The 19,100-nt window shown below is 41.0% G+C and overlaps 10 protein-coding genes and 1 non-coding gene across 11 annotated transcripts; 5 read left to right on the forward strand and 6 right to left on the reverse strand. All coding sequences in view use genetic code 12, as the record gives it.

Annotated features, from left to right (window-relative positions):
* Window positions 1-155: 155 nt before the first annotated feature.
* Window positions 156-746, reverse strand: VMA16 (H(+)-transporting V0 sector ATPase subunit c''; the record flags this gene model as incomplete). Its single annotated transcript, XM_002615746.1, has 1 exon — window positions 156-746. One exon carries the CDS (start codon window positions 744-746, stop codon window positions 156-158), a length of 591 nt encoding a protein of 196 aa, XP_002615792.1.
* A 351-nt stretch (window positions 747-1,097) lies between these two features.
* FOB63_003163 (uncharacterized protein) lies at window positions 1,098-2,279 on the forward strand (the record flags this gene model as incomplete). The annotated part of the gene is made up of 1 exon (XM_002615745.1): window positions 1,098-2,279. The coding sequence occupies one exon, from the start codon at window positions 1,098-1,100 to the stop codon at window positions 2,277-2,279; it is 1,182 nt and encodes a 393-aa protein (XP_002615791.1).
* A 211-nt stretch (window positions 2,280-2,490) lies between these two features.
* Window positions 2,491-3,759, reverse strand: FOB63_003164 (uncharacterized protein; the record flags this gene model as incomplete). Its single annotated transcript, XM_002615744.1, has 1 exon — window positions 2,491-3,759. One exon carries the CDS (start codon window positions 3,757-3,759, stop codon window positions 2,491-2,493), a length of 1,269 nt encoding a protein of 422 aa, XP_002615790.1.
* Window positions 3,760-4,282: 523 nt separating this feature from the next.
* Window positions 4,283-6,703, forward strand: ARG83 (Arg83p; the record flags this gene model as incomplete). The annotated part of the gene is made up of 1 exon (XM_002615743.1): window positions 4,283-6,703. The coding sequence occupies one exon, from the start codon at window positions 4,283-4,285 to the stop codon at window positions 6,701-6,703; it is 2,421 nt and encodes an 806-aa protein (XP_002615789.1).
* A 2,529-nt stretch (window positions 6,704-9,232) lies between these two features.
* Window positions 9,233-11,851, forward strand: RGT1 (Rgt1p; the record flags this gene model as incomplete). Its single annotated transcript, XM_002615739.2, has 1 exon — window positions 9,233-11,851. The coding sequence occupies one exon, from the start codon at window positions 9,233-9,235 to the stop codon at window positions 11,849-11,851; it is 2,619 nt and encodes an 872-aa protein (XP_002615785.2).
* A 109-nt stretch (window positions 11,852-11,960) lies between these two features.
* On the reverse strand, window positions 11,961-13,874 carry EMP70 (Emp70p; the record flags this gene model as incomplete). Its single annotated transcript, XM_002615737.2, has 1 exon — window positions 11,961-13,874. The coding sequence occupies one exon, from the start codon at window positions 13,872-13,874 to the stop codon at window positions 11,961-11,963; it is 1,914 nt and encodes a 637-aa protein (XP_002615783.2).
* Window positions 13,875-14,025: 151 nt separating this feature from the next.
* Window positions 14,026-14,682, reverse strand: UME7 (DNA-binding transcriptional regulator; the record flags this gene model as incomplete). The annotated part of the gene is made up of 1 exon (XM_002615736.2): window positions 14,026-14,682. The coding sequence occupies one exon, from the start codon at window positions 14,680-14,682 to the stop codon at window positions 14,026-14,028; it is 657 nt and encodes a 218-aa protein (XP_002615782.2).
* A 263-nt stretch (window positions 14,683-14,945) lies between these two features.
* Window positions 14,946-16,367, reverse strand: FOB63_003169 (beclin 1; the record flags this gene model as incomplete). The annotated part of the gene is made up of 1 exon (XM_002615735.1): window positions 14,946-16,367. The coding sequence occupies one exon, from the start codon at window positions 16,365-16,367 to the stop codon at window positions 14,946-14,948; it is 1,422 nt and encodes a 473-aa protein (XP_002615781.1).
* A 228-nt stretch (window positions 16,368-16,595) lies between these two features.
* Window positions 16,596-16,677, forward strand: FOB63_005588. Its single transcript has one exon. It is a non-coding gene; the product is annotated as a tRNA-Ser (tRNA).
* Window positions 16,678-16,778: 101 nt separating this feature from the next.
* FOB63_003170 (2OG-Fe(II) oxygenase family protein) lies at window positions 16,779-18,029 on the reverse strand (the record flags this gene model as incomplete). The annotated part of the gene is made up of 1 exon (XM_002615734.1): window positions 16,779-18,029. The coding sequence occupies one exon, from the start codon at window positions 18,027-18,029 to the stop codon at window positions 16,779-16,781; it is 1,251 nt and encodes a 416-aa protein (XP_002615780.1).
* A 257-nt stretch (window positions 18,030-18,286) lies between these two features.
* On the forward strand, window positions 18,287-18,568 carry FOB63_003171 (uncharacterized protein; the record flags this gene model as incomplete). The annotated part of the gene is made up of 1 exon (XM_002615733.2): window positions 18,287-18,568. The coding sequence occupies one exon, from the start codon at window positions 18,287-18,289 to the stop codon at window positions 18,566-18,568; it is 282 nt and encodes a 93-aa protein (XP_002615779.2).
* Window positions 18,569-19,100: the final 532 nt, after the last annotated feature.

Consider the following 19,100-nt stretch of genomic DNA (forward strand, 5'->3'; position numbering starts at 1 on the left):
GAATGCCGTACAATTGATACTGTGGGCTCTAGAAGTAAAAAATGTGTAGTTTGTAGTAAGTTGTTGTGGCAATGATGCTGGAAAGATGACACTGATACTGCTTTCTTCTCTTAAAAAGCCATTGCCGAATAGTTTTATCGATGCCAACGTGTGACTTACTTGAACTCCGGAGCTTTTCCGGCCATCATTAATCCCACGATCAAACCGAACAATCCCAACACAGAGCCGAAAATCTCAATAACCAAAATCTTAACAAACAACGAAGAGTCTGCAGCGTCACTGACTGCAGCCGTGGATCCAGTAATTCCAACAGCGATACCGCACAACAAGTTGGAAATACCCACAGTGATACCTGCCCAGAACAAAGCAAAGCCAGTATACAAGTTTTCCTTTGTGTACAACGAAGCCTCAGGCACACTGGTGACTTTGGCCGAGAAAACAATAGCCATAATCAAGCCATAAATAGCCACAACCTCACAGAAAATGATGGAAATCAAGTTTTTTGTGGTGATTCTAGGCGCTTTAACACCGGCTCCGAGAATGGAAGCACCTGTGATGAAAATACCCCACGCAGCACCAATGACAGAGAATCCAATACAACTGGCGATTCCTAGGTTCGCCCACATGTAAGGAGAAGTTGTTTCTAGAAACTCGCCGACATTGAAGGACTCACCTTCGCCTTGGAAGAGCAAATATCCGCCCACAGTCAAAAGAGTGATGGCAACGATCGATTGAGAGACGGCCATTGCGGTTTTTAAATGGTTTGCGAAGTGGGTCTTTATCTTAGCACGTCCGACGAGACAATAAATTGCGTATGGGGACTCTCAACGCGAAATGCACGGGTGTTTTAACTCGCCATGTATGCGGCCTAGAGAGAGTTCTTAAGGCAACTTTGTGGAACCCCCAAGATTTACCATTTATGACGCATGAGAGTAGACGATTATTAGAGAGTACAACTTCAGTTTTAAATTTCTTTTGTAGATTCCATTCAAAAGTCTTGCTTTTTTCATTTTATGTGCGAAGCTTCCATTAAGCTTTGGATAATCGCGATTAAGATTCTATACCATGTAAACCTCTGATACTACGCTCTTCCCAGTATGAGCAAAAGATTCAACAAATACCTAACTATTACCCTAGCGGTGCTCCTTTGTTTTGCATTTTCATCAAAATTGTATCTGAAGTACACAGAGGTTTACCCAGTTCCAGAAACATCCAACACCGCTTCAGACTCCAAAATCATCGAACCGATCAAAACTCACAACGAAGGAAACGAGGGCCACGATCCTGCAGTGCAAAATGACGAAGAAAAATCACAGTATCAGCAAGTAACTACGGAAGCTAAAGACTTCACGAAAGATGTATTTATCAATAACAGACTCAAGAGCACACGATCGCAACAATCTGTTCTTATAGTGTCACTGTTGGCGAATAGCAATTCTTTCGGTTCGGGTCGATCATTTGAGGATTTTGTGAATCTAATAAGGTCTCTCAAGTATGATAGACGGGAAGTCAACCTAGCATTCTTCTGTGGTACTCAGGATTTGTATGAGAGCGTTATCACAGAAACTCAGAAGATGTTTGATCAGCAAAGCGAACTGGAGTTCGGCAGAGTCACCCTAATTAGGGCACCTTTCCTCGACTCCCCATTTAAAGCTTCGGAACACAGTCCAAAAGTGCAGAGAAAGCGCCGGCGATTGATAGCAAGGGCTAGAAACTTCATACTATTCAGCGCCTTGGAGAACGAGCCCTATACGTTATTCTTAGATGCTGATGTGGAGAAGTTTGACAATCCTGAGATGCTTGAACATTTCATTTCCAGCGGTAAAGACATCATAGTTCCCAGGGTGCAAAGAGGGAAATTAATGGATTACGACAAAAACTCGTGGCGTGGGGAAAGAAAGACTCCATCACCACAAGAACTCGAGATAATGGACCGAAACGAGTGGTCTAAATTCAAATTTATTCCTAAAGATGTACCAGGGAAGATGTATCATCTAGGGGACCACTTGAAACAGCTAAAGTCACCACAGTCTGACCCAAACTTGGCACGTCCCGATTACACAATAGAACTAGACTCTGTTGGAGGAGCTGTTCTTTTTATGAAGTCGCTTATATTTAAGCAAGGAGTGACATTTCCACCTTATTACATTATTGGAACAACATGGCAAAGGGAAGAAGGCTACGATGGGATAGAAACAGAGGGAATCTGTTACGCGGCGAAGATTCTTGGGTACAAATGTTGGGCAATGCCTAATATGGTTGCACAACATGTCAATTAAATTAACGTGATAATGAATGCACGTCTAATTTTATTCTCTAATATTAACGTATCACTCTCGTCAAGCTTCACAAATGCATAGTCAACAGTGAAGTATTTGTATCTGGTAATGTGTGTTCTCCAACGATAACTATCAGAAAGGCTTCTTGACTACTTCATCGGTAAAAAGTCTTACCTCTCAAAGTAGGTCATTATCAAATAGTTTGCAATATTCAAATGAAATCAATACTCTTGTTCAAGAATACCTGATCGGTCAGCCCTTCTATAGAAACAGCGTGTAACCTGCCAAGATCACCCCTTATGAGAACACGCCATAGCGATCTTATAAGCCGGAACTCGACGAAATCGCCTTGGCACCGATTCTCATTTGATTTTTTTCTTTTTGCATCTGGCTTATCAGTAGACTCAAAAAAGTCCGCAAACCAATCCTCTTTCAACTCCTGATCATTTATTACGACCTTTGCCTTCGATAGTCCACAAAGTAGTCCCAAAGTATTGTTTTCAAGATCGCTAGTGAACTTAAGGGCTACGTTTCTAAAGACGTGAACAAACGAATGCGCAACTGAATTGGTGCATATTAGGAGCGGAACATTCGTGTGCTTATTCAATATGAGTTTGACCTCAGAATCAGGTGTAGAATCTATTTGGATAATTAGATTCCGCAAGGGTTCCTTTCTGATATGCGGACGGCAATATTGGACCTGAAGCTCCGTCTTGATGTCTCTTGATCTGTTCACTATTCCACGACTTTGTAAATCTCTCAAGTTCATGATAATTTCAGTTTCTTTGGTGATGGGATTGAATAAGATGTGATGTTTGAGAATCCGTTGCTCCAACTCCACAAAACGATAGTATCTGCATTCTTTTATCAAAAGAGCACGATGCTCGTCATTCCTTATGCTAACTGTATTCCCGCGGAGGATTTCCAACAAATCAGAAAAGAGCTCAGCGGACCGATTGGGAACACTGGGTGGCATTTGAGGTGGTGGTCTAATTGTGTTTTTAGCAAGGATCAACCGCCGATTGTCAACGAATAGGCTCTCATAATGTACCAGGAAAAAATTAGGATAGTTCCCTGATTGTACAAATAAAGATTTTGGAATTTTGAAAGATTTTCCACCGATATTAGCGAAAATGTTGTCGTGCTTAAGCAGTCGTTGAAGTCTCTTGAGACAAAAGTAGTAACTATCCTGTAATAGGTAAACGAATTCATAATCGTTTTCTATGTTGATGTGATAACCTTGTAAGTGATTGTAGATCTTTTCAAACACTGTCGGGCTTCTGTCAATAAATAATACAGAATCTTTGTTTTCCTCTTGCAAGAAGTAGGTGGTGAAGTAAGAAGGCGCATCTGACAGTAATGAAGCTCCACTCAATTTGAAAAGTTTGTAACCAACTTGAATCAAGTAGACTTTATCATGCGGAAGGATAGCCGGAATGGAAGGGTCGAATTCTTCCGAAACTTCCACAGGGATAGACATTGTGTGTATTGTTCACAAAGGGAAAAGATGAAATTTTGCGATATCACTATTGACTGAGCGTTGAAGTTCTTTACATGAACCCGCAATAGACAGGGCGAAGAGTGTGCTGATAAACTGGCATTCAATTCTCTCAGCATGTATGTATTTTATTAGCTTCTTGACATATCACGCATCAGAGCACAATAATAGAAGTCACATTCATTCCTCAAAAGAAAACCTCGTCTCACCTACCACTCATACCCATTCATATCTCTCCCAATAGTACTACTTTAGTGCTATGGTCCTGAAGTCTGTTTACGCTTTTGATTTTTTCCCTCTACAATTCTCTCATCCACAGTTGTTGTTTGATATTAAGCTAATACTTTATTTACAAGGTTGTCAATAGCTCAAGGTCGGTGTGTCTTTATTTATTCGGGCCTTAAATGGGGTATCTGCATTGGAAGACAAATTGTACACACTCCTCCATCTTTCCCCAGATCGAGCTTCAGATTAGATTGAACAATCGCGAATTCCTCTTGATTCTATGCGAAAGCGCTCTAGAAATTTTGATGGCTGCTGGACATGTCGTTTGAGGAAAATAAAATGTGACGCTACGAAGCCCATCTGTTTGCGGTGCCAAAAGGCCAAGCTTGAATGTAAAGGCTACGGTATCGTTCTTGCGTGGGCGGATAGTATTACCGTTGGAGAAAACAATGAACTCGTTACGATCCCCATGTCCAGAACAAATACGGAGGAAAAGAAGGAAAGCGGCTGGCTGAGACGTAATGTTGAGCTTGTCAAGTTCCCAAAAAGCATGCAGTTTGAGAGCTATGCAAAATTGAACCACGTCGTGGTGCAGCTAGATGATGTTTCCAAAAACTTGAAATCAGAAGCCTACTTCTCTGGTCCATTTGGCGTTTATCGTACAAGAAAAATATTCAAAAAGAACGTTCCTGTATTGGAATCTATGTCGATGGCATCCTCAGACAGTCGAAATCTGATGGAAGATGGAATGGTCGATTCATCAATACGCAAACGAGAGAAGGATTCCAGCTTTACTGAGCGGTTTGGTTCCATTTTTTCTAATACGGATAATGAATTTGTGCATTATGAGCTTCTTGATGCAGCAAAGCTCACAATTGTGGCAATCAAAGGAAGCGCATACAAATTCAGCGAACAAAGCATGTTCCACATTCTTTATCCGAAGTTTTTTGCCAATGTTGATTCAGATGACTGGCTGCCAAATATTCAAATTTTTCAAAACTTCTTCACACGCAAGAACAAACAGATAATCATTTTTTCCAAGCTTGGTGAAACCGTGCTGTTCTTGTCCTCTGAGCATTTCAATTTTATTCACATTAAAACTGTTAACTCTGGCTGGGATGTTCTAGTTGTTCCCTTATTGAAACAAAATATTTTTGAGTTGGTTTGTGAAGAGTACTCAAGTTTGGGTAATTGGGATACATATCTCATTGACCGATCAGAGACGGATGTCCCTAGAGAAAAGCTTTTAAAAAACTTGCGGTTTGGTGTACTTTGCATGAGCTTAGCATCTTGTACTTTCCATAAATTCTTAAACTCAAACAAAAAATCTCCAAGGAATGCAGATGATGAATTTCATGTGGATGAAGACTTAAAGTTAAGCATAGAACTTCGAAAGTTTGGTTGTACTGTATTAGATTATCATCTTGATGAGTACGATAATAACTCACTGTATCCACAAAATGATTTTTATAACGTCTATCTTCTTCTCGCATTAATTCTTCAGATTCACTTAGATAATTCGTTTGGTGTTTTCGAAAACTACGAGCTAAACTTTGCAATTGGTGATTTTATATTGAAGGAAAAGAGCAGATGGAAACCTCCTAGTCGCATGTCCCACACTGAAAGGTACCTTCGACATTTTTTAAACATTCTCAACATCTTTTATGAATCCACACAGGCTATTAATTTTTTCAACTATTCTATTCTGGAAGCAGATCGCATGGTCAAATATCTGGATTTGAACGAAAACTATGATCTTTCAAAAAGGACTGCTTCTTATGCAGATGAATTCGACTCGAGTGAGAGTGAAGAACATGAATTGGATGACCGAAATTCTTCCCATGTTATTAGGGTGGATTCGTTAGAGAGCGAATCACATCAGCCATCTTTCACAATTCACTTCAACAAAAGAAATCAACAAGATCTGCTTACGAGTGCTGAAAGCAAAGCCATTCGTGATCAAGACTACCAAATCCCGAAGCATTCTCTATTGGAATCATCGTCTAGTACGCATCCCATCACTCCTAACATTGAGGACAGTTCGGTTTACCTTACATTTGGTTTACCCAAATCCTTGATCGAGCTCTTTCATGAAGTGATCCAGCTAACAAATCACAAGAACGTGTTCAGAACGAAAGGAGTAACACCTCGTAACTTCCCACGAATTTGTGCAGAGACTGAAGACCGACTTATCAACTGGAATGTAGAGAATTATTGGAAACTTTATGACAACGAATACAATCCGATCTCCAATGTTGCGACCAAGACTTTCATTTCGAAGTTCCATGAAGGCTTATTTTACAATGTGACTAGTTTTCATAGCGCATTGTTGGTATATTACAAAAGGTTAATACCTGGCTCACCCATTGAAAGCTACCAAGAAAATATTGAAGCGTGTTTTGATGCATTAGAAAAGTTGATAGCCATGAGTGCTAATTCTGTACAAGATATCAGCCTTACATCCTTTTCTCCTTCGTTTTGGCCGTTGTTAGTATGTGGTTGCGACATTGATCTAACAACTAACAAATTTTTGAAGCAGAAATGCCAAGATTTATGGAAAGCAAAGTGTTTCACTAGGTACAACTATTGGAGATCGAAGCAAATCTTATTTGAAGTGTGGAAAAGAAGGGAAGAAGATAAAGAGAATAACGGTTTCATGGATATGATTAGGGAATGGGGCATCGTTTTATGCTTAGGTTGACGGCTTTTCAATTGTGGGTTCTTCTGGGGCTTTAGTTGTTTGATCATACAGAGGCAACTCAAATTTTTGTTCTTTAATCTTTGACTTGATGTTGTCAATGAAAAAGGGACTGAATTCATCGGAGCAATCGTCGTATGTAGGTAGAGTCATTCGTGGTTTACACATAAAAATATCCACATACGGCACGAGTAAAAGTAGTAATGCTTTCACAAATTCTGAAGCGTTATCTTCCCTTCCCACAAGGTTGTCGTTTCGATTGCCATTGAGCATCAAATTTATGAGATTTATTTGAAAGCCTTGGGAAAATGCAAGATCTTTGGTACTATAGGAAACAACCACTCTTCGTCCTTCATGAGCAACGTTGACATACCTAATTCCCAATTCTGTTCTAGGCGGAGCAGGAGAAAAGAAGTTCGTCTTGTAATTCCTCTTACGCATTCTTCTTTCCCATCGAGAATATTTCACTGCCTGTCTGATGGTGATTTCATCAATCGTAGTCCAGTTCTTGGTGATGTACACCAATTGCATTACAAGCAAAATCAGAGTCATCAAGATCCAGAAAAGGCAAAGAACGTAAAGTATGATATAGTGTGGTAAGTTGCTTTTCGATCTTTTGAATGCCAGTCTGGTGGTGGATGCAACACATGCTAAAATGAGAATGAAAAATGCGTCAAAAAAGCACACGAATTTGATGAACGGCACTTGATTATCTCGTCCGATTGAAGAGCCGATCCAAAGGCAGTAATGGTCAAAGCGCAAGCAGCAATATGTCGTATCATTCAGGTGAAACAGTCTGCTGGGCTTGATACTTTGACATGTTCCACACCAAAACGGATATCCCTGCTTATCGCATACAAAGATCAGTGGTAAAGGCAGAAGCAGAGGATCGCCTGTATTATGGATATCAAAAGGTTGTATTTGGGGGCATTTTGCTGGCCCACGAAGTAGAATCAATCCCCAGTAGAGAAACAACGATGCTTCTAGTATACCCAAAAGTATCCATAAGACGAAGGCTGCGCCTCTCAGATGATGGCGGTACAATTCGTTATGGCCAACGATATAACACGCGGCATAATTGATATATGCTAAGCCACATATTACGAGTAGCGGAACTATGCGTTTGATGGTTCGGGCATTAGCCATCTCCAATAAGAGGAGATCAGTAGTATAAAAGAATGCAGACGCTTGATAGTCAAAATCTATACGCAGTACCACAAGTTGTTTTGTCTACCGAGCAATAGCGCGCTGTTCTGAGTAGATGCTAAAATACAACGCCACCGTCAGTTGAGCGGCAGACTCAACAAACAACGGAGAGAAAAAAAAGAGCAGGTACACAAAAGAAGAAGAGATGCAAGGTTCAAAAAGAATAGCTAGTAAGCAAAGAGCAAAAGTAAGGCTGAGACAAAGCGGGTTAAGCGATTTTGTCAAATGGGGAATTGATCCGAAATAGACTATCATCCATTCAGCCTATTATGCAAGTATAAGGTGATCACTTGCGGCGTAGTAATTTCCTGTTCGGGATCAGAAGGTGTAGAACAGTGATATTTGGCTGACCTGCAGACTTGTGGAACTCATGATCTTCAAGTATCCGCGCATGAGAAGTTCTAGGAATGCATAAGCGTCCTAACAAGAAAACTTAGTTGTAATGAATAGTAGTGGCAATAAGCAAGAATTAGTTATATTCCCCTCTCTCAGAGATTGCGCCATAAATTCTCCATTTCAATGGTGTTTGAAGCGACCCTTTCCATTTATGTTGAATCGGAACAGTCCTAGCAATCGGATGCCGGTACTGCAGACGCCCCACAACGCCGTGCGTACGGTACAGTCTGTGCGAAGCGAAGTGGGGGGTTTTTCCGGATTATCCTACAAAATACACCATTCCATAAACAAGACTGGCAGCAACTATTATTGAAGGAGAATGGGTACAGAATATACTTCCTTCCGTAGTTGCTTCTTTTTTTTTCTCCGCTAAGATTATTCCGTAATACTCTATGCGCGCACTTGTATGTATCCCCGGGTCTTCAGGTCCGGGTACGAAACCAGACCCCATGAACCCTTTCTACACATTACAGATTTGCAAAAAAGAAGAAAAGGAGATGGAAAACCCAAATATACAATTAGTATCCTAGACGTCCTCGGTTTCCTTTCCGAGAACTATTTGTACTATAGCTTGTAAAATAAATAACAACCATGGCCAAAGACCCTGCACACGTGATCATTTCCCCGGCACTGACCCCACCCCCATACTTGCAAAAAAGTGGTTGTGCATGGGACGGCATTTTCGTCACAATTACGGAGAAAATAAAAATCCGTTCATGGTAAGACCCAACCTTCGCCCCGCATTTTTTTCCTTCAAACTTCATTGAGTTTACATGGAGTACAATCGTAAGAAGATACCTTGTGATTGTACCCCGTTCCTCTTGAACCAAAGCCATTTCCCCGTGACTGCTTATTTCGAAGCGCTTTTAACTTCCCTTCATCCAGAAAAAAGTCCCCACAACTCCCAATCTCAAAAGTTTTGTTTCCAACATGGCGTCGGAAGAAACCGTGGTTATGAAAGCACCTGAAGTACTCGATACTTCGACGCTTGACCAAAAAGCTGATATTGTTCCTCGGAAAAGATCTAAAGTTTCCCGTGCCTGTGATTCATGTCGCCGTAAGAAGATTCGTTGTGACGCCAAGTACCTGACCACACTTCTGAGAGTGACGAAAATATGCAATAATTGCTCGAAAAACAACGAGTTCTGCACATTTTCTCGTGTCCCTTTAAAGAGAGGGCCCTCAAAAGGATACATTCGGGATCTTGTGGATCGCATGGACGAGCCACACGAGGAGCTCAAGCATGAGAAGCATCTCTCAGTGCCCAATACAGCTTCCACCTTCCCTACTACATCAAACAAACCTTCTGTCGTGGATTCGGCAAGACCTCGTTCCAAACTGGTGGATGCACCTTCGGTTACAAACAATGCTTTTTCTCCCTCGGGATTGGTCAACTCCCTGGCCTCGCCCCATTCCTCTCAACCTAAACCTACGCTTCATCGTAACCCCTTTTCCACACAGTCTGCAAACATGTCAAAATCTAGTCTGCCGATAATTTTACCTCCATTATTAGGTCCCCAGCCTCTGACGCAGCCAGTTAAACTTGCCATCTCCATGAACAACTCTGGCGTACCCTCCAGCCCACATACGAACTCGTCGATGTTAGCCCGTACCCCCGAAATAAAAGACACAAAAAAAATACTGGGTCCATTATGGAAAGTTCCATATGAAATGCCTGATAGCGTTGGAGCGGGTCTGGTAACTGGTGAATCTTCAGCCGGATCTGTTAATTTGTATAACAATAGCCGCAGGTCCTCTGTTGACTCAGTGAGCTCAATACTGACGACAGGCTCTAGATCCCGCCTACCTTCGCTCAAGCCACTGAACTCTGTCAATTCAGAACTGCTTGTCTCCGACTCTGATGATGAGTTTTACCCTGCGCGTTCTCGTGGCTTTTCTGCCAGCTTGTCTCCCCGCAATTCGATTTCTTCCATGCTGTCTTTGAATGGCAGGCTTAACAAACAGCTCAATTTGAATAACTCTGTCTCGTTTGGCCCTCCGCCTCAGCAGCCCGTACCCCCTATCTTTACACAGCAGCCTATTAACCAAATGCACCCGTCGTCTCCTCTTGGTTTTCCTGCTAACACATTGGACCAGAACCTTCGCATTTATTACAACAAGTTTCATGATAATCTTGCTATTCTACCTTTTAATGAATCCATCATCCACCGCATTCTTTCGGTGGTGCAAAGTGAATCAGGTGAACTGAATCAACTACTTCAGCTTTTTAGTGTTGCTCTAAACAATCTCATACATTATCAATGTGTTTCTTTCGAGAATATAAGCACCACGCTTCATGTCTTGCTTCTGCTTTACCCACTTCATGGGCATGCTGCTTTTTTGAAGGACGAAGTGCTTGCAATTTTGTTCTCGTCTTTATTGATGATTAATTACACAGTTTTAATGAGTGGCGATGTTTACTCTATGGCTATTTCAATGACTGCGGCTGTATTTAACGACTTCAAGGTGATGGAAAATTTTGCCGAACTTTTACGGAATAATGCAGATCTGTTGAATCCAGATGACATTAGGCTTCATCTACCTCGACTTTACTTATCATTGTTCATCATTGATAATTGTTTTAGTCTCAGTTTTGGATGCCAATCATTTTTGCCTGATTCTTTTGACTTGCTATACGACAACTTATCCAGATTAATCCCTCCCAATACATCATCATGTTTTGTTAGCAATGTTCAAATGGCAAAAATATTTCACATTTTGGTTAATGATAGAAGAAAGAGCGTCCTCTCTGTACCTGCCCAAACAAGAAGATACTCTCATTTGGATCCTTCCTTTGATTACGTACGATCAAAGCTACATCCGCGCAGCTATTCTCTTTTCTTTGTCAATCTTTTAAAGGACAAATGTGAGCTTTATGATTTCTTGATGCAATTGTACGATTACTTGAAGTGTTTGCCTGCAAGCAATTTTGATGACGACATTTATGAAACCATCATCGAGCACCAGTTAAAAATCACAAGGTTGGTGAAAAAATTGTCACAATCGCTTTTGAGTTTTGCGAATTATGTGTCAACCATTTACTCACAACAACAAGCATCTCTTTCCATGGGTAATGATCTCCTCAGTCCCTTTTTTAATGTGAGTTACGCGCAATCATTCAAATTGATCAAGTGCTGCAAGCTCTTGATTGATTCCTTCTTCACCCATGCTAGCGATGGTGAATTGGTTTCTAGATCCGTTAAGATCAATCAAGACTTATCGATTGCGTATAATCTTTTGATGAGCAATCTTAACAACAACTATAATGTTGTGAAAAATCTCCGTGCTACCTTCTCCAGGGGATTTGGTGGTGGAACACCTGGCCTTTCGTCTACCTCTGAACAAGTCTCCCTGAAGTGCTTGGGATTTGCCTCCATCAGTATGATATCTAAAAAGGTTGAGCTCTTGAAACTAGATTTTAGCAATTGCCCATCTCCAGTTGATGTCAGTCTTGGGATTAAAAAGAAAAACATTGACGTATGGAAAGGGGAGTACCTTGAATCGATTTTTCCATTCTTTTTGACGGATGATAGCGAGGGTTGGTATTGAATTTCCACTTACTGATCTTTTGGTCACCATTTATTGAAGCAACTACAAAGTCTATCGATACATGATTATACAATTGCCTAAATAAACGTTTTATGTGGAATTGTTCAAATCAGTCGATCTTGATTTGGGAATAAATCTTTCTTGTGAAAAGTAGGTTGCTCAAGAAGCCGACGGATCCACATACAATGAAGACGAGAAGTGAGATGATCGCCGAGTATCCAGAGAACAACATGAACGACGTAAAGTCACCTAATTTTTCGCCCTTCAAAAAGTAAAGCGCATGAAGGAAGACATAAATTGCACAACCGCCGCCAATGAAAAACGACTTCCACTGCCACTTGTAGTTTTCGCTGCACAAAGTGTAATAAATGCATAAGACGGAAACCAAAGCTGTAGTCATGATCATCAACACAAAGCAGAAGAATAAGAATCCAAACATATAAAAGATTCTGTTAAACCAAAGAGATGAGAAAATGAAGTACAATTCCACTGCAATTGACCCAAATGGGAAGAGACCTGCAATGAGCATAGCAGGAACTGTTCTCAAGTACCATGGTTGGGAAGGAATTTGCCTAGGGATCTGGTTTGTTCTGACTGGGACGGAAAACACAGATCTTCTTGATTGCCAGAGCGAACCAACGATTGACAAAGGAACAGAAATGACAAACCATATGAGGATAATTGCTGCCATGGTACCAACTGGGATAGCTCCTGAGGAGTTGGCATAAATCAAGAAAAAGTTCAAGAAAATAAAACCCAAGAACATGATTCCTGGCACGAGAATGGGTGTCAAAATCATGTTGGTTTTCCAATCCTCACCACCGAAAAACCTATAAATGTACCCACTCACGTATGACGAGATCACACTAAAAAGAATGTAGAAAATGAACATAAAGGTTGACAACGCACCTCTATTTGAAGGGGACAACAATCCAAGCAATGCAAATATGATCGTTACTAGGGCCATGCAAAACAATTGAACACCACTTCCAACTAAGATCGACAACAACATTCTGTTGGAAGGAGACCTGAAAACATCACCGTAAACAAGTTTCCAGCCACTATCGTATGCAACATCCGCATCCAAGTCCACTTCGTTATACTTTACAATATCATTTTTCAAAGTACTGACCAAGATTTGTACCATAACAGCGGCCAAAATCAAGACAACCAAAGTGAAATTAATTAACGACAACCATTGAATTTTAGGATCGTACACGTGTAAGTACTTGTCCCATCTCGTTGCCCATGCGGTGTCTGATTCGATGAATTCGACACTGTAAGTGTACCAAACTTTGACCTCCTTATCCTTCGCAATAACAGCCTTTTTCAAATCTGAGTTACAAACCTCTTCCGGTTTTGCTTTAAGGTCGAGCTTCAGTCTATCGAAAGATTCTGGTTCCACAGTCACGCCGACAACTCTCAAATTGTTGTCCTTTCTCTTGTGATACTCTATCTTTATGTTGAAGTGGTTGTATAATTGAGCATTGTTGTTCTCATCGACAGCTCCAATTGGAAAACCAGGAGAGTAGAAGTCAGAGTTGGTCTTCCGTTCTCTCACAGTTCTGGCAGCTGGCAAGCCATCAATGATCCAGTTGTAAGTGTACCCAGCGCGGATTTTTCTTGCCATAAATGAGGCATCGCTTTTGGAATATTCTGGTATGCACAAAGTCTGACAAGTTTTGGGCTTCAACATTTGGATTTCGAATGGGGAATTGAAAATACGGTCACCAAAGATGATCGCACCTAAGGATTCTGGCTGCTTGACGGGACCATCCTTAGGTTTGCAAAACTTAAACTTTGGATAATAATAGTCATAGGCATAGATTGCGGTTTTCGATTTGCCTTTGCCTTTGTTATGAGCATCAATCAAATGTTGCAGTGATGGCGTCAAATGGTTCACATACAAGGGGATATCATCGCCCTCCTTATAGTTCGTGGGAGCGACTCCAGGCAAGTAAAATGCCTTCGCAAGTCCTATCCAACAGAATGCGAACAATAGTGCTGCCCAGGCTGATCTCATCAATGTTTTCTTTTAGAAGACGAAGGGATTTGTTCGGCGTAAAAGTGCGTTGATCGTGAGAGGGCGCGATTGAATTCGCAGATGCAGGATCGTAAGTATTGAATTTAAGGTAGATTCTACGCTTTTCTACACTTGGAAAAAAAAGAGGTCATCATTTTATTCTACGAGTGGAGGTGGAATAGGAGTGTTTGCCCCACCCCTGGCTTTTCCTTTTCGTAGGAGTGCGTTCGTATCGGCCTCGAACCTTATCAGTGATGAGTCGGATTTCTCGTAGGCGCTCAGCTGCGAGGCTGGTATCCTGCATGTATTTAGGCCGACAAATAGCCGTGTCGCATTGAAGATTTAACCTTGAACATGCTCCACATGGATTCCCATCCTCAGGGCAGGCCTTGTGTCTCAATCGGCAAGTCCAACATCCTCTTCGGGACCTATGGTTTTTGCTTCGCCTTCTTTCTTTAGATTTCCTATTTGAATTGGGCAGTTCAGGACACTCTCCTTCGTTGGTGGTGCTATCAAAAAGGATCTTGCCTGCATTTGAATATACTTTTTGCGCGACGTACAGACTGACCTCCAATAATGAAGATCGCTTAGCTATGGCTGCCAATTCTAATAGAGTCTGCCCGTCGTCACAAGCATCAGATGTGAGGAAATCTGAAAGACTCGGGTCACTATTAAAAGGGACGTGTGTTAAATGTTCGTCTGTCTTCGTTTCTCGTGGCAGAGATGGAAAATGTGCCATTTTCACCTGTAGTTCATTTTGTTCAATGCTGGAACATAGTACCTTCTCATCGAGCATCGCTTCGGACATTCTAAATCCAACTCTTGAAGATTTATGTGTGTGGTAAGTCTAAGTTTTGCTTGTAGAAAAAAAAAAGGAGTATTTGCAATTCCGTCTGGTTTTCATTAGAAGCTGCGAAAAAGTGAATTGAGAACTCATTTACAACAAAATCATGCGTATTAAGAAAGATTCAAAAACCATTTAAGAAATAAAGAGGATAGCGAAGAAGAAAAAGAAGAAGCCAAAGGAGAAAAAAAAAGGAGATATTTTAACAACCTTTATTGCTATATCTTTCATTGTGCACTGACATACGCAAGAATCCAATTTAAGTCAATAAGCAAGTACCGACAAGCTTCCGTCCATTGTCCATTGGATGTAACACGAATACTCTTTCCCCCAACTGAATCATGTTTCGCAGAAATTTTGTATGGTAGTTCGAGTTCATTGTCCAAGTTCATTAATCGAAGTTCGAGCTGCGATACGATATCCAACAATGCCATCATCGAAACATCTAACTTATTGAAGTTGAAGAGTTTTCCCAAAGTAAACTCATTAGACGAAAATAGTGGAAGTACAGAATGATTTTTCGAAGGCAGGTTTCCTGTGCTATCATTGGAGCCAACAACATCTTTGAGTATGTACGATTTGGACCCCAAAGGTATCAATTCATAAGAGTGGAGATTCACAGATAATTGTTTTTGTAGGAAAGTAATAAGCTGGACAATTTGTCCGAGAGCAACGTTTATTTCCGGCCAAGGAACTTTGTAGCCAATGCGAAACCCGTTGATGCGGCCCCATTTATCCTCAAACAGAATAGAAAAGAGTTTGGTATAGATATTGAGCGAGCGCAACTCATCAAGGTAATCTAACTGCTTCTGATATAACGCTTTCGCTTTGTCAAACTTGTTCTGCTTGACCGACAACTCTAGGTTAAGTGAATTCCTCAATTTGGCCACTTCTTCCAATTTGCCCACGTTAAGATTATCTAGTTCTTGAGATAGACTATTGAGTTGGGTATTTAAATCGCTGTAAGTGGACTCAAGAGTTTCTAACTCTTTCAATTTCGAATCCTGTAGTTGTTCAAGTTGCCGTAGTTCGTTAATTGAATCATTCATCACAGTGTTCATTGCGTCTCCAGTCATATCCATGGAGAATTCTCTTTCCTTCATTTTTTTCAAGAAAGTCATATAGTATTCTTTCTCTCGTTGGCTCTGATCAAACTTTAGTTTGTAATTTTCACTCAAAAGTTGAGCACAATCCAAACACATGGGAAAGTTAACATCTTGATTTGACGACAACACAGAAAAAACTCTACTCAAAGATTTTACTTTGGAGAATTCTGGAAGCTGACCATCGCCATAAAGTTCGGATTCTTCCTGAGGATCACTGATATGACCAGCATTCAGATCTTTCCTAGCAATGTCAGTCTCCGTTTCGCCATCTGAGACGTAAACATAAGTTTGTTTCGACTCACTTGTACTATCTTCAGAATCAGTGAAATCCAAGGATATATGTGGATCATTATTACCCAAAGAGAGAGCTTTAATAGCTAGGTTTAGGCGATCCTCAGGAATATATGATGTTGGCTTTGGTTTGGGAATTTCGTTCATTTTCTCGCTCTTTCTTAACAAAATATCCATCTGCCCTTTAGTCAAGCTTTCGAGTGAGCTGTCCAATGCAATTGGGGCATTGCATTGTTGACAGTGGAACAGCATGATGATGGGCTATGACGTAAATAGAACATATTGATATTCATAATAGGAGCACGTGACCACAATGCAAAGTGTCTAATTTCAAAGCGAATCTGTATATGGAGAAAAAACCATTAGTACATTTTGACGAAAATGACTTCAGCTAACATATGTTCCACAATAAAGACTAAAGAAAGCTAACGCAAAGAGTCAATCGACATATATATATATGTCATACAAATCGGTATAGAAGGCAACTTGTCCGAGTGGTTAAGGAGAAAGATTAGAAATCTTTTGGGCTTTGCCCGCGCAGGTTCGAGTCCTGCAGTTGTCGTTAACTTTTTGCCATCTTTATGCATACATTTAGAACATCTGAGTTGTCGTATTTTTTAGACCGACATTGGCAAAATAGTTGTCTTGTATTTCCAGCCTACATTATTTTTCCTTCTTATCATACTCTATCTTCTCAACATCATCAGGCGAAACCCATGTTGAAACTTGTGACAAGTCCTCCGCAACGTAATGATTCAGTTCATTGGTAAAATCCGCCCAATGGAAGTCCCCACAGTCTTTGTTCTGATACTTGTTTTCGCACAGCCAAAAGTAACGACCTCTTGTATCCACAGATTTGAATGCCCGCCTGAGGGTCATGCCAAGTCCACATTTGCAACGAGGAGAATTCTTGATAAATTCTGGCGGGTAATGCCGAAATGTGAGCCCGAATCTGGTCGAACCTACTTCAGGATGAAGTGCAACTGACTTCAGCATTGAATTAACACAATGCTTATACTCCTCTTGACACCCCGGTCGCATTATCAATAAGCTATTGTGTGGAAGAGGAATTTCGAAAATGGGAGCATTTTTCTTGTGGTTACTACGCAAGCGAAATAAGCGGGTACATCCAAGAGAGACAGAGGCGATGTAGTTGTGAGGACCAATGTGCGAAAGACGGTCTGAATGCCAATCCAAGTTGTTCAGTAACTTCTCATAATAGTTAACTAGACAGTATTCTGCTGCCCACTTTTCACGCCTTTGAAACGGAAGAGGCTCAGCTTGAGGAATGATTGTATCGTTTAAGAAATCTTGTAGTAACTGCACAGCTTTGGAAAAACTATTAGTATAAGGAACTGGGTTTCGAATTAGCAATCCATTGTATATTAAGTCGAGTTTAGCTTTGGAATACTCTGAAAAAACTGCCACCGAATGATTCAGAACGCAATGGTTTCCGAAAAGGTAAAATTCATTCGCTTTATAAGAGGATAGATTAGTTTTTAGATCATGCAAGAGCTCGTTGGAAAGTTTCTCTGGAAGAAAATTGGGGTAAAACGACGCGAAATTACCAAGGTGTCTCTCTACGTCTTCTGGGGTATATAAGGTGATCACACGAGACGCATAAGACTTAGTCAGAAAACTTGTGAAACCCTGGTCGTCTTTGCATTCTTTCCTTCGCTTGATGTGACTGAAGATGGATCTCTGGTATAGATTGGATCTCTTTCGAGGTTGCGGTCCCTCGATCAAGGCTCTTGTCTTTTCCACATCATCGTCACAGCTATGAAGAAGTTCTTCTAGGAACGTTGTCAGATAATCCGGATAGTAGATTTGAAGGAGCTCAAGCTTCTCGGACAAGAGAGAGTTCCCCATAGGCGAACGGCAAATATGTTCGCTTGACCGATATACAGGGTACATTCCTGCTTAGTGAAAACAAACTCTTGTGCATGCGCACGGCTCAATGAGAGAAAAAAAAAAGGTACACCATTTCTTGTTTGCTTTGAGTTTGCCAAATAGATCAGACTTGATCCCGCAACCTGGATAACACAGCTGATTCTGTTGAGACGTTGAAAACACGGATCCCTAACATATTCGTTATTACCTTGTTTCCACGAAGTATTTAAAGGTCTGGCTACGTCATCTCCATTTGACTACGTTCACAATTTACTCTCATCATGTCGGAAGAGCCACAACAATACCATGCTCCTAATCAAGACAATACCATCACAACTGAGCCAGAGACCGCGTCTATGAAAGAGGCACGGACGAGTCTTTCCACTTTCAACGATGATGCGTCGGGCTACCAGAGAGATAGCAATGAGTGTACAGAGTTTTGCATGGACTTGTTTATTTGCTTTGGTGCATGTGACGCCTGCTGTCCTCTGTCGAGCGAGGGCTGCTTGAGCAGTTTGGCGGCATTCGTTGGTAATCTTTGCTTCGCTTGTTGCAAGTGCTAGGTTCCGAGATTATAGTTATGCTGGCCAGGTCCAGAATCAACATATTGCATTTGATATTTGTAGATGGTTTATGTTGCTCACCTTCATTCTCTCTATAATTATCTACGACTCCTTACAAATTGTTGATGACTTAAACGATACACATGTTTACTCTCCGAAACCTCCCGTTGTTTTGAGATTTGCATGGAGATTCCACTCGCAAAAATCGATCTTCGATGAACAATCGCATACATGTGCAGGCCCACCTCCTTTCTGCGTGTTATACGCAGTACACACATGGAATATTTCTGCCTTCCGTTTTCCACTAGGCAAAGCCGGCGAAGTAAAAGCAAACCATTCATGCAGTGCCACATACTAGCTCATAAGGGTTTCCTTTTGCTGGCCCGAGAAGTGATAGAAATGAATAGGGTGAGTTCAGTTTTTGGTGATCTCATGCTTGTTAGTGTCAAGAACATCTACGCAATTGTGCATAATTTATGGTTCGTACACATACCAGGAACCTGTGGTCCAAATACCAATTTGAGATTACAAC

Source organism: Clavispora lusitaniae (genome assembly GCF_014636115.1).
Source record: "Clavispora lusitaniae strain FDAARGOS_655 chromosome Unknown tig00000105_pilon, whole genome shotgun sequence".
In the NCBI taxonomy this organism is placed as follows: domain Eukaryota; kingdom Fungi; phylum Ascomycota; class Pichiomycetes; order Serinales; family Metschnikowiaceae; genus Clavispora; species Clavispora lusitaniae.